The sequence below is a fragment of the Vicugna pacos genome, chromosome 20, assembly GCF_048564905.1.
Source record: "Vicugna pacos chromosome 20, VicPac4, whole genome shotgun sequence".
NCBI classification, from domain to species: Eukaryota; Metazoa; Chordata; class Mammalia; order Artiodactyla; family Camelidae; genus Vicugna; species Vicugna pacos.
The window spans coordinates 15,071,138-15,086,452 of record NC_133006.1 but is presented as its reverse complement, the minus strand read 5'-3'; the positions used below and the strand labels follow the sequence as shown (position 1 = coordinate 15,086,452).

Sequence of the window (15,315 nt, the reverse complement as noted above, 5' to 3'; positions counted from 1 at the left end):
GTCTCTTGGCTCCAGAGCCTCCAGGTTCCATCCTTTCCCTTCTGCCCTCCCACCCTTGCTCTGTTCCACCCCTCACTCTGCAACCATGACCTCTGCTCCAGGGATTGAGACCGGTTCCGTGGTTCTGAAGCATCCAGCCTCAGAAGCCGAGATCCAGCCACAGACCCAGGTCACACTGCGTTGTCACATTGATGGGCACCCTCGGTAAGAAGCCGACTTTGTGGATGGGGAGAGAAAGGGTTATTCTAGACCAGCAGAGCTGTCTCCTGCAAACTCTGAACTCCATTCAGCTGTATCTGGCTTCATTCTGTAACTACCCCCACCCACGTGCTGCTCCACGCTGACCCCTGGTCACTGAAGAGGGGTCCTGGATTCTGGGAGCTGGGAGATCCAGAGTCTCAGTCTGATTCTTCCCCTGAATTGTGTGCCTTAGTGCAAGTCATGTCCCATCCCCAGGCCTCAGTTCCCCCATTTGTAAACTGAGGGGTCTAGCCCTGACCCTCTGATTCTGCACCCTTCCCACTGGCCACCTGAGAACCCCTTGTCCCCCTGCTGCTGACCCCCTCGGCCCTGCAGGCCCACCTACCAGTGGTTCCGAGATGGGAGCCCCCTTGCTGATGGCCAGAGCAACCACACAGTCAGCAGCAAGGAGCGGAACCTGACCCTCCGGCCGGCCAGCCCTGAGCATAGTGGCATCTACTCCTGCTGTGCCCACAATGCCTTTGGCCAGGCCTGCAGCAGCCAGAACTTCACCTTGAGCATTGCTGGTGAGCCTGGGGCAGGGATGGGGAGGGTGAGGTGAGGGATGGGAGGGGCCTCCCCACTCTGCCTGCTTACATGTCTGGGCTCCCCCCACTCCAGATGAGAGCTTTGCCAGGGTGGTGCTGGCGCCCCAGGATGTGGTCGTGGCAAGGAACGAGGAGGCCATGTTCCACTGTCAGTTCTCCGCCCAGCCTTCCCCAACCCTGCAGTGGATCTTTGAGGATGAGACTCCCATCACTAACCGCAGTCGGTAAGGCATCTGGCAGCAGCCTTTATGGTGGTAAAGCTTGTGTACTGCACACTTGGTTCTCTCAAAGGGAAGGATATTATCACAGACATCAGAGATCTATACATGTATTACTTCAACTTGCCGGCAGATGGCAATAGAATTTCTTGCTGTTACCAAATGAGTCCAGCAAAGGGAAGAGTCTCCAGGAAGGGTATCTTTTCCAGTTCCCAGAGAGACACCGTGTGAGCCAGCAGTGACTCTGCATCACCACACGCTTCCTGCCCACATGGGTCTTCTGGGATAGGGGTAGAGTCTCAGGGTTGGAGGGATCCCTGGGCGATCACAGTCTGGATAGGAAGGTCCCAGATAGCAAGGATACCTTATTTACACTCACACAGATGTGCGCACATGCACACACATGCATATATTTTTGGGGAAGCAAACACTTCCAGAAGGTGCTAGGAGGTGCCAGTGTCTCTGTAGAACATCTATCCTCATCCAGGCCCTATGAGAGCAGGGAGCCCCTTTGTGGTGCTAGGTGTGGCCCTGGTCCTTGGGATGTGGCTCCCTAGACTAGGGGATGGCATCCCACCTGGCTTCAGCCCTGAGGACATCGGTAGTTCATCTGGTGCGGCCGAGGAGCTTCTGATTGCTGGGGCTGCTGCCTCACCAGCACGCTTACCTGACTCCGGGGGGCGGGGGCCCCTCCGTCTCCGCAGGTGCACACTGTTGATGACTCGCGGCTTCTCACTTGCCCTGCTGCTCGCCTCACACAGCCCCCCCAGCACATGAACAAGTGCACACACGTGCATGTGCACACACACACACCCCAGTGTGGCATATCGGCTTCCTTCTCTCTGTCCTGTTCCTGGTGGATTCCTTCCTACATACCTAACCAGCGCAGGACGGGATTCCATTGCGTTCCCTTCCAGAAGGAGGCCACTCCTTTCAAACAGCACCCTCTCCCCTCTGCAGTCCCCCGCACCTCCGCAGAGCCACGGTGTTTGCCAACGGGTCCCTGCTGCTGACCCAAGTCCGACCGCGCAATGCAGGGGTCTACCGCTGTGTTGGCCAGGGGCAGAGGGGCCCTCCCATTGTCCTGGAGGCCACGCTCCACCTGGCAGGTAGGTCCCTGTCTGAAGTGCCAAGGTAGGGACTGTCTTCAGTGTTGTTGGCATGTAAAGATTTAGGCTTGGTTTCACTCAGAGCGGCTTGGAGGGCATTGGGAGGAAGAGGATGCGGGGGTAGGGAGAGGAGGTACTGAGGGTCATGGGGAGGGCTTGTGCTGGAAAGGGCAAAGCTTGCTGTGGGAGAACATCAGGTACCCAGGACCCACGGAAACTGGGCGGTCTGCTCCTGTCCCTGCAGAGATTGAAGATATGCCGCCCTTTGAGCCACGGGTGTTCACAGCTGGCAGCGAGGAGCGTGTGGCCTGCCCGCCCCCCCAGGGTCTTCCGGAGCCCAGTGTGTGGTGGGAGCACGCAGGAGCCCGGCTGCCTGCCCATGGCAGAGTCTACCAGCAGGGCCACGAGCTGGTGTTTGCCAGCACAGCTGAGAGCGATGCTGGTGTCTACACCTGCCATGCAGCCAACCTGGCCGGTCAGCGGCGACAGGATGTCAACATCACCGTGGCCAGTGAGCACCTTTGCCCTGAAGGGCTAGGCGAGGAGGAAGGGAACCCAGGTCCCAGGAGGGCTTGGGCTCTGGGTGTGTTGGACAGAGGCTTCCGTGGTGCTCCCCTGAGGCACTCTCAGCTCTGAGCCCTGCTGGCTTGGGAACCAGTCAGCTGCTGGGAGGTGCTATTGGAGGAGACAGTGGAGAGCCACGCACAAAGGTTGGAGAGATAGCCCTCACAGAAAAGCGGTCCTCTGGCTGCAGGGGACAGTCAACACAGTGGCTCCCACTCTGTCCCCAGTGCATGGAGTGACCACGGGTAAAACGTCACCTGCCTTGCTAGGGCTCAGTTTCCTCATCCATAAGATGGGGCCAATAACAGACTCTCTACCCTATAAGGTGGTCAGAAAGATCAGTGAAATAGTTAAAAAGGATTTTTCTTTTTCTTTTCTGGGAAAGTGTTGGTGGACAAAGTTATAGGTGGTCATTATTTTATATGTTGCTATAGTTTCCAAATTTCTACAATGAACATACAATTTGTGAAATAAGAGGGGAAAAAAGTAATAAAAATGCTTGTAAGTGCCTATGATAAAGGTTTATATACTCTTGCTTCAAGCATGGAGATTTATTTACTTATTTACACCATGGCTGTGCCAAACCTTTGTGATAATTTAAAAAGATACACAAGACAAACTTTTATAGACACACACACACACACACACCATTTTGAGACCTGCTTCTTCCTACTTACCTGTTCTTTTTTCCAAGTAGGTAAGTTTCAAAAGTTCAAAAAGATTTCAGATATAAAAAGGGCTTTGTGCATTTGTAAGTTAAGATGATACCATTCCCGTTAAGATACTGACACCTCAGAGACATGCACCCCCGTGGTCAGGTCCCTGGTCCGGTGGGAAACTGCAGCACGCAGGTAACCTGTGCTCAGGAAACTTCCACCAAGACACACAGACAAATGCAAGCAGCCGCAGTCAGCCCTTCTCCAGATGGGGTTTGTGGATCACCTGTATCATTGAGGGTACTTTTAAAAATGCAGACTCTACAATCCTACTCCAGATCTCCTGCCCTAGACTCTCTGGGGGTGGGGTCAGGCAGAGAGTCTTTAACATGTGCTCCAGGTGATGCTGGATGTGGGGATGCTGGTTTTGATCTACAAGCACCAACTGAGCCGTGCCCTGTGCCTGCACTGCCCCTTGAGAAGGAGGCCTGTGAAATTAGAGAGTGTGTAATGCAGGCAGGGCTGGACCGGTGCAGAGAGGTGGAGGGTATAGTTCGGAGGAAGGAGGGCTCCATGCCTCCATTCCATCAGCAGGTTTATAGAGTGCCTCCTTTGTGCTAGGCGCTGTTCCCAGGACTGGGATGCAGTGATGAACAAAGCAGGCAAAAATCTCTCCCCTTGTGGAGCTGGTAGTCTAATAGGGGCAACAGAGCAAACAAGAAACACAATTGAATGAACAATATTATAATTTTAGGTGGCAATAGAACCATGCAGAAAAATAAAATAGGGTAAGTGACTCAGAGAGCTGGCATAAGGGCCAGGGGGAATTTAGGGGAGACGTCTCTAGAAAATGGCATTTGAGTGTTTAAATTAAGGAACCATGCGGACAGGCCCAGAGACAGAATGGGCTTGTAAGTTGGAGGGACAGCAGTAGCCTGTGTGGCTTGGTCTGAATAAGTGATGGTGACTATGAATGAGGCTGTCTGAGAGGTAGAAATTAGATCACATGAAGCCTTGTAAAAACATGGTGAGGACTTTGGCTTGTATTGCAAGTGTATCAGTTACCTACTGCTGTGTAACAAACCACTCCAAACTTAGTGGCTTGAAACAGTAGCCATTGTTTTGCTTATGATTCTGTGGGCAGTGTTCAACTGGGACAGCTCATCAATTCTTTGTGCTTTTGACTCAGCTTAGGGGTGTGTATGCAGTCAACTGATACATCTGGTGACTGGCTCTTCCCTGATGTCCTCACTCAGGCTTCTGGCACTTAACCGAGAATATCAACCAGGGTGCCTTGTTTCTCTTCCACATGGCTGCTCCAGCAGGTTAGCTCAGGCTTCCTTACATGGACACCGGGTTCCAAGAGTATAAAAATGGAAGCTATAAGGCTTCTCAAGGCATTGGCTTAGAAAGTGTAGTGTCACATCCACTATATTCTACTGGACAGGGCACGTGGCTGGCCACCTAGATTCTAGACCCCGCCCCTTGATGGGAAAGTGGCAACATCATGGTAGAAAAAGACGCGGGGGATGGGAGGACCGTTTACAGCCATCTTTGCAAACAGTCTGCCCCACCAAGTCACAGGTGAGAAGTCCTTGCAGGGTTTGAGTCCAAGAGTGACATTTCCAGAAGATCACTCTGGCTGTTCTAGAAGACTAGACTGTTAGGGTCAAGAGTCTAAACAGGAAACCAGTTAGTAGATGACTGTAATTACCTGCAGGGCATGTGTGTTGAAGGGGTTTGAACAGGTGGTTGCAGTGGAGGTGAAAGGTGGTGAAATTCAGGAGTTATTTTGGAGCCGAGGTAGACAGGGTTTGTGAAGAATGAATGTGGTGTGGGGGAGCCGTAGAGAAAGAAGTCAGTACTAGCTTTTTGGTTTGTATGCTTGGCCGAATTGTAGTGCTATTTACTGAAATAGGGAAAACTGGGGTGACCAGGTTTGGGGAGGGATCAAGACTCCTCTTTTGCACATAGAAAGCTTGAGGTGACTGTTAGATACACAGTGGGAGATGCTAGTAGGATTTGCAAGTGTGAAGTTCATGGGGGGAGCTCAGGAGCCAGACTGTAGATGTGGGACTCATCCACTTGGATAGTATTGAAGGCCATGGGCTGGATGAGATCAGTCAGGAAATGAACATGGCTAAAGCAGAACAGAGATCTGAGGACTGAGCTTGGAACGTTATGGTGTAGTAAGAAAGCAAGGATTTTGGAGTCATGCATACCAAAGCTTTCAATCCTATCTCTAGCATGTGTTAGTAAATTACCATTACTTCTTGGAACCTCTGTCTTCTTACCTGTAAAGTGGGTATAGAAACACATATGTTGGGGAGTTTATACTGATCCATAACTAAGACAGTGTTCAAAAGGGGCGGGCACATAGGCCTTCACTAAGGAGTAATTGCTTCAGTTATCACCAGATAGGACAAGGGTTTCTAAACTCAGGGCCTGGGGTAGGGGTGGGGGTGTTACTAGAATTTCTTGGGATTGGATCCATTGGCTTTGCAGACATTTGAGTCAACCTTCTGCTTCTTCTCTGTCCCTCTAAGCTGTGCCCACGTGGCTGAAGAAGCCCCAAGACAGCCAGCTGGAGGAGGGCAAGCCAGGCTATCTGCATTGCCTGACCCAGGCCACACCAAAACCCACAGTTGTCTGGTACAGAAACCAGATGCTCATCTCAGAGGTGAGAACGAGGATTGCTGCAGGGGGCAGGGCCAGGGAGGAGAGTTCATCCTCCATGCTCACCTCCATAGCTTGCTTCCCCCAACCCCCGAGGCTGCCCCAGGGAGACGTTGGTGGGGGGCAGGCTGAGAGCGCTGGTGGTCACATCTCGCATGCTGCAGGACTCGCGGTTCGAGGTCTCCAAGAACGGGACCCTGCGCATCAACAGCGTGGAGGTGTACGATGGCACGTGGTACCGCTGCGTGAGCAGCACCCCTGCAGGCAGCATCGAGGCCCAGGCCCGGGTCCAAGTGCTGGGTGAGCTGGCGTGTAGGGGAGGGCGCCTGGCCTGGCGACAGGGGAGTGAAAGGGAAGGAGCAGCAGGGCCCAGGATCCGGTCACCCCAACTCCTCCTCTTCCCCTCTCCTGCAACAGAAAAGCTCAAGTTCACACCACCACCCCGGCCGCAGCAGTGCATGGAATTTGACAAGGAGGCCACAGTGCCCTGCTCAGCCACAGGCCGAGAGAAGCCCACTATTAAGTGGGTACGGGCAGGTGGGTACCGTGCGGGCGTGGGGTGGGGGGGCAGCTGGGCAGTCCACTGGTCAGACATGTGCCTGTCTGAGGACCAGCTGAGTGCCCAGCACCTTGCCGGGAACTGTGGGACAGACAAGAAATGTAAGGGCCGATTTATAGTCCAGTTAGGAAGAAAAAAGCCAGAAACAAAAGAAGTCAGGTTACAGCGTTAGACAACATATAAGACGACTCAAGGCATCAAGTGATTGGATTGGTCCAGACAGGGCTATAAAGTCCTCCCTTCGTCCTTTTCAAAATAGTCATCTTTTCCAACATAAAAGTAATCCTTTAGAAAATTTTGGGAGAAAATAATGCATAATCCCCCCTTCAGTTATCTGTGGGTGTGTACCTTTTCCTGTGCACATCTTTTTGTTTTTACATAGCAGTTTTATTGGACGTATAATTTTCACTTATTATGCTTACATAAGTAAGTCATGCTTACTATAGACATAAAAGATGCAGAAAACTAGGTAATTTTATATATTTTTTACTTAACATTATCAAGCATTTCCCCATGTTTTTATATATAAACATTGAATAATTGCAATAATATTCCAATGACTGGATTCACTGTAATTTACTTAAATATTCCCTAAATGTTGGACATTTGAGTTGTTAACCATCCTCCCTCCCTCTCTCCTTCCCTCTCTCTGTCTGTCTCTGTCTCTCTTTTTATTGCTGCAGTAAACATCTTTGAGCCAAAGTTTTTTCTGGATTTGGGTTTATTTCCTTTGGGAAAGATTCCCAGAATGTAATAATTATGTATAAAAGGGTATGCACGTTTTTACAACCCTTGATGCGAATGGCCAAATTGTTTTTTTTTAAAGGGCTTTTACATTCCCAATAACAGAGAGAGAGTAGGGTTATAGGTTCTGAGGAGCAAGTGGGCGCTGTCTGCTCAGGTATCTGGGGGAGCTTTCTGTGGGAGGTGAGGCTCACAACAGATCTGCAGCCTGGGACGAGGGCAAAGAGCAGGACTGGCTTCTAGGAGTGAGGAATGACAGGCAGTGAGGGCCAGAGCAAGGCCAGTTCCAGACCCAGTCAGAAGTCCAGTTTGGCAGAAGTGGATTGTTATACAGGGCAGTAAGAGGTGAGACTGAAAAATTGGAAAAGGGGTAAATAACAGGGACTCCTAAGGCCCAGTTCAGGAGTCTTGGACCTTGTCTGAGGGTGGCTAGGAGCAATGGAGTGTTTTTGAGTAGAGGTGGGTGACTGGGGGCCTTGCCGGCCACCCGCGGAGCCCTGGTCAGTCCCATCATTCCCTACGTTGCCCTGCAGATGGGAGCAGCCTCCCAGAGTGGGTGACAGACAACGCTGGGACCTTGCACTTCTCCAGGGTGACCCGCGATGACGCTGGCAACTACACTTGCATTGCCTCCAATGGGCTGCAGGGCCAGATCCGTGCCCACGTCCAGCTCACTGTGGCAGGTGCGACTGCACAGGGCCCTGGGGCTGGGGCTGGCTGACCCCATGGAGTGGCAGCCTGCACCCCGCCAGCCCCGTTGCTCACTGCTCCCTGCCCCTTGCTGGACTCTTCCCAACCAGTGTTTATCACCTTCAAAGTGGAGCCGGAGCGCACAACCGTGTACCAAGGCCACACAGCCCTGCTGCGGTGCGAGGCGCAGGGGGACCCCAAGCCGCTCATTCAGTGGAAGGGCAAAGACCGCATCCTGGACCCCACCAAGCTAGGACCCAGGTAGGCTGTCCCCTTCCCACACCCACCCTGCCACTTCTGCAGCCCTGTCTCCCGCAAGCTGGCCAGGTGGGCAACGCTAGGGCTTCTCTCCTGGCAGGATGCACATCTTCCAGAATGGCTCTCTGGTGATCCACGATGTGGCCCCCGAGGACTCAGGCCGCTACACCTGCATCGCGGGCAACAGCTGCAACATCAAGCACACAGAGGCCCCCCTCTACGTCGTGGGTATGGGCCCGGGAGGGGTGTCCTGCACAAGTGGTAGGACTGGACTTCTTTCTCATCCTTGTACTCATTGGCCCCCTGTACACAGAAGGCACTGAAACTATTTTGGGGGGTGGGGATACAGCAGAGGGGCAGGGATTCAGCTGTGTCCCCACCACTGGGCCACTACAGAGTCTCCGGTTCCTTGCCTAAACTTGGGCTGTCGTTTCAATCCCACAGCTGGGGGGGTGTGCCTCTTGGAGGGGATGCTCTTACCCTAAAATGCGTCCTCTCAGGTCTCCGCACATATCCCCGGGTCAGGTCAGGAGGCAGCAGCACAGTTTCCTTTGCCCTGGAGCCCAGAGAGGAGGATGTGTCAGGTGAATGGCTCTAACTAGGGTCAGGGACTCGGGATTGGGGTCTGGCCTCTCCTGCTAACCAGCTCGGTGCCCTTAGAGGTGTTATTTCCTCTCCAGAAGCTTGCTTCTCCATCTGTAAGATGGGAGTGCTTTAAATGAGAGATTCTCAGACTTTTTTGGTTTGCAGCAGAAATGGTTTCCTAAAAGTTTTATGTGGATCTTTCAGTGGATAAAGTGAAGTGACAAGCCCCTTGGTTGAAGCCACTAGGGGTATGTGGGAGTTGGGGATCCTTATGGCCTCCCCCTCGGGCCTCTTTCTCTGTGGGATCTGAGCCCATTGAAATCCCCTAGACTAGAAGATCCCTTCTGCAGATACGTTTCTTGAAGAACCTGCTCTGTGCTGGATGATATCTGGGATTCTAAACCAGCAGTTCCCAGATGCAGCTCTTCAGGGCCTGAGTCATGGTACCAAGTCATTTAGAAAGCGTCTTAACAGTGTGGGTTTGAGGTGATGCTGACAGGTGTGCTTTTTATGTGTGTCCCGGTCCTTGTGTCCAGATGCAGAGCCAGCTTGGGAATCCCTGGCCTCAACTCCTGCCAAGCTCCCTCTGACCTTGGTGGGGCCCCTAGGATCTGGCCCTTGTCCAGTTGATGGTGGTGACCCTCCCAGGGTCACTCTGGCTTCGTCATGAGTGTCTGGGAGGTTGTCATATGTATGTGATGAGGAGGGAACCACTAAAGAAGTAGGGCCAGGTGTGCTTCATTGGCATCTGCTCACATCTCTGTGTGTCTCTCAGACAAGCCGATGCTGGAGGAGTCTGAAGGCCCAGGTAGCCCTCCCCCCTACAAGATGATCCAGACCATTGGGCTGTCGGTGGGCGCCGCGGTGGCCTACATCATTGCTGTGCTGGGGCTCATGTTCTACTGCAAGAAGCGCTGTAAGGCCAAGCGGCTTCAGAAGCAGCCGGAGGGCGAGGAGCCAGAGATGGAGTGCCTCAACGGTGAGGGGCCTTGGAAGAGGGAGGTGGTGCCTGTGCGCAGGTGCTGAGCGCCCTCCCGTGGCTATGGGGGAGAGAGCTGCGGCGCTGGAAGGAACCGCCGGCCGCGAGGTGCTGGTAGCTGGAGCCAGAGCAGAGCTTACCCCGCCCCCGCCCCCGCCCCCAGCTGGAAGCCTGGGGTTGGCGAATTCCCAGTGCCTTGGCCTCTGAGCAACCTGGCTCAAGATTTCCTCCTTGGAGGCTCTTGGGCCAGCCTCCTGTGTTTCCCTGCCTTCTCCCTGCAGTTCTAAACCACAGACGTATTTAGTATCTTTGCACATCTTATCTCCCCCCATTAGTATCTGAGTTCCCCCAAGGGTGATCTGTCTGCCTGTTTCCCTCCCCCTACTCCCCCTTTCCTCTGGCTGGGAGCCCCCTGGGGACACTGCAGGGTCTCCCCCATCAGTTTAGGAGTTTAGGAGCAGGGCCTGGGTCTCCCTTTTTGTGATTTTCCCCTTGTGCCTGTTGAGAGCTTTGTACATAGGAGACCCTATGAAAGCAAAACCCCTTATGTCAACATGGTGTCCTGGGAGCAGTGATTCAGATGAGACTTGTGCAGTTTGTTCCATTTCAGAGGTTGTAATTGGCTGCATCAGTAAGTGCTCATACCCTAAGGGGTGCCTGTTTCCCTTGCCCCTAGCCCCATCAGTTCACCTGTTGGACTGTGTGGATTTTGTGTGGAACACCAGGACTGGACTCCTTTGGTAGAAGTGGGAGATTGCTGGAAAGAGCTGAGGTCCCCATGGTGGCCTGCGTGTCAGGTCTCATCCTGACACTCCCCCATGCCCCCTCTTCCCAGGCGGGCCTTTGCAGAACGGACAGCCCTCAGCAGAGATCCAAGAGGAGGTGGCCTTGACCAGCTTGGGCTCCGGTTCCGCGGCCACCAACAAACGCCACAGCACGAGTGACAAGATGCATTTCCCGCGGGCCAGCCTGCAGCCCATCACCACGCTGGGTACACTGCCTTGGCTACCATCACCCCTGCTTAACTAAAGGCTCTGCTTGTCTTGAGGCTATGTTAGGCTAGTGGCTCTGAAGTCCCTGAAGCCCAGAACCTTAGAAATGGAGGGAGCATCTGGAGGCCTGGTCCAGTGTGTTCCCCATGCCTGTCGTCCATATACCACTAAAGATTTTGTCATTTCTGTGTATTATTTAGTTGATGTTTTCTTTAGATTGACTCCCCTTCACCTTTTAAAAAACGTTCCGCTGAAGTTTAAAAAACATTTAGCTTTTTTCTAGAAAAGACTGAGAAGTTACGGATTTGTGCTAGTTAAATTTTTTCTGGGGTTGAGGTAAGGGGGCTATAGCTCAGTAGTAGAGCACGTGCTTAACATGGAGGAGGTCTTGGGTTCAATCCACAGTACCTCCAATAGATAGACAGATAGATAGATAGAACGATCCCAAGTACCTCCAACAGGTAGATAGATAAATTTTTAAAACCTTAATTACCCCCCCCAGGTAAAGTTAAATTTAAAAATCAGGAAAAGATAAGTAAAAAGAAAATCATATTTTAAAAAAGAGTAAATTAAAAAAATTTTCTGAGCACAGTTTAAAATATATAACTGGCATGTTTATGGTGAGCCACTTAAAATTTGCATACAAACCACCTTCTAGAAAATACTGTTAATCCAGCTCCTTTATTTCATTGATGGAGACTGTCGCCCAGGGTGGGAGAGGGAGTGGTTTGCTCAGGGTCACACAGAACCGGGGCTGCTCTCTGTCTGGAGGGCAGGGTGGCAGAGACCCCCGACTGTGTGACCCAGGCCGGGCACCTCCCCAGGTCAAGGGGCTTCCCCTGCTCAGGTGGAGGTAGCCGGCTGACTCAGCCCTGTACCCGCAGGGAAGAGCGAGTTTGGGGAGGTCTTCCTGGCCAAGGCGCAGGGCTTGGAGGAGGGGGTGCCAGAGACCCTGGTGCTTGTGAAGAGCCTGCAGAGCCGGGACGAGCAGCAGCAGCTGGACTTCCGCAGGGAGTTCGAGATGTTTGGGAAGCTGAACCACGCCAACGTGGTGCGGCTCCTGGGGCTGTGCCGGGAGGCTGAGCCCCACTACATGGTGCTGGAGTATGTGGACCTGGTATGCTGTCGGCGGGGGCCCTGGGAGCCTCGGGCAGGGGATAGGGGGCACCATGGGAACCTCATCTCGTGTGAGCTCAGCCGAGACCTCGGCCTGCCTGCTTTTGCCATCTTGAGATGGTCAGCCTCCTGCCCCCCTCTGACACCTGCCTTTCCTTGGCCTGCCCTCTTCTTTCCTGTCTGTCAGCCCCACGTCTGGGGCTCTTCCCGCTTCTCCCTTTGGGCACTGCATGGATGCCTTTCGTGTCTTCTTCCTTGACTCTGGTTCTTTTTTGGCTTGTCATTTTTTGTTCTCCCCAGTGCTTGTCAGCCCTTGAGAATAAACTTACCGGAACCTGGTTCTCCTTCCCTCCCAGCAGCCCGTACCATCCGAGGGGCAGTGTTAGCCCCGCCACCAGCCTTCTCTTCCCACCCCCTTGTCATGCCCAGATCTGCCCCTCACTCTTCATTCCCCCTCCCATCCCCCAGTCCTCCAGCTGCCACTGTGAAGACAGGGTTGGGGTTGTGTTTTCTTCTTGGCTCCTAGGGACACAGGCTTCTTCACCTGCCTGTCTGGGGGCCTCCCTGATGGTAGCAGTGACTGTCCTCCCTTTCTGAGAGCTTCTAGAAGGCACTTCTTATATATTTTTCATTCCTGCTGGACTGTCCCTACGGGTGGGGGTCTGGGCTGGGTTGGGCGTTCAGGTCAGGGCTCCTCACTACCTCCGGGGCTGGCACCCCGTGAGCACCTGCTGGGTTTGATGTTTTGGGGATAACAGCTGAGCTCTGACCTGACAGAAACACTTGGCTTTTTCCCCAGGGAGACCTCAAACAGTTCCTGAGGATTTCCAAGAGCAAGGATGAAAAATTGAAGTCTCAGCCCCTAAGCACGAAGCAGAAGGTGAGGGCAGGGTGGACCTGAGGCAGGGGCAGTCCCGAGGTAGGGGCAGTCCCCTAATAGAGGTGCACTGACTGACACTTCCTGTGGGCCAGGCCCTGTGGTAAGTGCTTCACATGTGGTACCTCTGTGATCACAATGATCCTTGACGTATACGTCACTGTCCGCAGCCAGGATGGGGGCAGACACTGAGGTTTAGAGAGGTTAAGGGACTTGTCTCAGTCACAGAGCCTGCAGGTGGCTTTGTGTGGCCATATGGCCTTCATGGAGAAGAGCTGCCTTTCGTGTTGGCTGCTGGAGTAGGACGTCTGCCCCTGGCCGTGGGGGCTGAGCTGGAGGAGCTGCAGGGCTTGGCGGGGCCCTGAGCGCGTTTCTTCATTCCCCCGAGTGTGGATGACCCTGCTGTGGACCAGCTGCCCGTGTTTCACCTTCTGTGGTTTTCACACTTTGGCTTTCACTTGGGCTGTGGGCTGTCTGGCCTTTCCTCTTCGTGTCTCTGAGCAGAGGGTGGTTCTGGGCACAGAGCCCTGGCTGGGGCCCTGAGATGGAGCAGACCTGGGTTGAAACAGTGAACAAGGGAAAGTTTGCTTACTACCCCCTGCCCACCTTAGACAATACCTTCTGTGGCCCAGCTCTTCCTGCCCACAGCCTTCTCTACTCCCCTCTGAAATGGACCTACCTCCTTCCATGTGACCAGGCACTCTGCATCCAAGGTGATAGTGAAGTCACTGCTCAGCCAATCAAAGCCCAGGGCAGGGAGGCAGACTGCTGGGCCTCCCTTCCAGGTGACCGTTCCTTGCCTGGAGGCTGACCCAGGGCACAGACTCCGGGGGCTGGGCAGAAAGGCGGGGCTGATCATTTAGGAGAGTGGGACCCCAGCTGCCCCTGATCTCTCTGGGGGAGCAGCTCTATGTCCTTCAGGCTGACCTCCTCCCATTGCAGGTGAATTAGTAAGGCCCAGACAAGGCTAGTGACCTGGCCCCAGTCACCTACAGCTGGCCTCCTGATATGGGGCCCCTGCTTGCATCTCTGAGAAGCCACAGGGCTACCTGCCGTGGCTGTAGATGGGAAGCCACAGGACAGGACATGCCTCTCCAGTTGGGGGGGACGTCTGGATCCAGAGCTCACAAATCAGGACACACATGGAGCCAGTGAATCTTTACTGAGCCTGTCATGGCCCTAAGGACCTTTGGGATGATGCAAAATTAAAACTGCCAGACATCCCTGGGGCACTCGGGATCTAGTGGGAGAGCTTGGGTACGTGAGTTTGGCGTATTCCTTACTGACTTCAGGTAAAACGCAGAAAGCAAGTGGGAGACATAAATTAAAAGATGTGGAAGACGTCCATGTCCTTTAGGTGGACAGATGTTGTGGTCTCCTGGTAGAGAAAGCCATTTGAGTTCAGTTCTCAAGGACAGGAAGTAGGTGAATGGTGGGAAGCAGATGGCATCAGGAGAGGGGGGTCTAGTTGCATTGCTGTGGCTGGGATGAAGACATAGGCGGGCTGACAGGATTGTCACCATCACATGACCCGAGGGACCCTGTTCTGCTGCAAGTCATCACCTCTGCCAAAGATCTCTCCCATACTTCTTTGCCAGAGCATCTTGAACTTGGTGGGGGAGCTTCAATAAGTTGGGTTCCACACTCTTCACAGACAATATTCTGCATTAGATGGTGGGGGGAGGGCATTGCTTAAAAAATCGTAGATTTCTGGGCCATACCTCAGACTTTAGGGAAGACTATCTGAGAGTGAGGTCTGAGGACCTTACTTCTCAGACAAGCTCTCCAGCTGACTCTTAAGCTCATTAAGGTTCAAGGAGCCCTGGGGTAGGACAGTGGCTTTGAAATGGTTTTTGGTTAGAGTTCCCTATAAGAAATGCATTTTAAATCATGGCCCAATACACACACAGCTCAAGTTAATCTCTCACACTATATTTGATGCACTTAATGTTTCCTATCCTATCCTATTGTTTTTTCTTTTAACTCACTAAATTGGTTTTGAGAGTCGTGTGGGTCTCGATCAGTAGTTTGAAAAATATTCTTTTTTCAAAGTTCCATGAGAATGAAGATTCTTAGGAAAGATACATTAAAACTTGTAGGCGCTTTCTTGTGCTGATAATTCAGTGAGCTGCTGTGCCACTTCATATTCCTAGGGCCCTAGGGGAGTGGACAGAGAAAAAATTCAGTTTTTAAAGGAAGGTGGAGAGCAGGCAGGCTGCTCCCGGCCTGGCTAGAGCTGGAATGAAGCGCCATACTTGGTGTGGGTGGGCTGGGGAGAGCCCCAGCAGGATTCCGGGATAGCAGGGGAATGGTGATCGAAATCAAAGACACGGGCCCTGGGTGTTGGCATAATTGTAGGTGATGCTTGTTAGAGTAGCTGATAAGATGATGGAGATTTTGAAGTCCCAAGCACTGTAACCTGTGATTTCTCCACGGATCACCTGCAAGCTGATGGCAGGATGAGGAGCAGAGGCAGATTACCACACTTGGGGTCACCGCTCTGC

At 53.0% G+C, this 15,315-nt stretch overlaps 1 protein-coding gene across 6 annotated transcripts in view; it reads left to right on the top strand.

The window, feature by feature from the left end:
- PTK7 (protein tyrosine kinase 7 (inactive)) overlaps positions 1-15,315 on the top strand; it is a 58,292-nt gene that overhangs the window by 33,935 nt on the left and 9,042 nt on the right. For 4 of the 6 annotated variants that reach the window (XR_012062129.1, XM_072944967.1, XM_072944963.1 and 1 more), the window contains exons 3-18: positions 102-204; positions 577-767; positions 862-1,012; positions 1,967-2,115; positions 2,360-2,626; positions 5,882-6,015; positions 6,176-6,311; positions 6,429-6,548; positions 7,848-7,997; positions 8,115-8,265; positions 8,363-8,490; positions 8,763-8,846; positions 9,623-9,826; positions 10,662-10,817; positions 11,703-11,935; positions 12,734-12,814. Coding sequence is in view for 5 of the 6 variants with exons in the window: in XM_072944967.1 (XP_072801068.1) it covers positions 102-204; positions 577-767; positions 862-1,012; positions 1,967-2,115; positions 2,360-2,626; positions 5,882-6,015; positions 6,176-6,311; positions 6,429-6,548; positions 7,848-7,997; positions 8,115-8,265; positions 8,363-8,490; positions 8,763-8,846; positions 9,623-9,826; positions 10,662-10,817; positions 11,703-11,935; positions 12,734-12,814 (2,438 nt within the window). In the remaining variant the exon portion in view is untranslated. Of the gene's footprint in view, positions 1-101; positions 205-576; positions 768-861; positions 1,013-1,966; positions 2,116-2,359; positions 2,627-5,881; positions 6,016-6,175; positions 6,312-6,428; positions 6,549-7,847; positions 7,998-8,114; positions 8,266-8,362; positions 8,524-8,762; positions 8,847-9,622; positions 9,827-10,661; positions 10,818-11,702; positions 11,936-12,733; positions 12,815-15,315 lie in introns of all 6 variants that reach the window. The other 2 variants (XM_072944966.1, XM_072944965.1) reach the window with 2 other exon arrangements.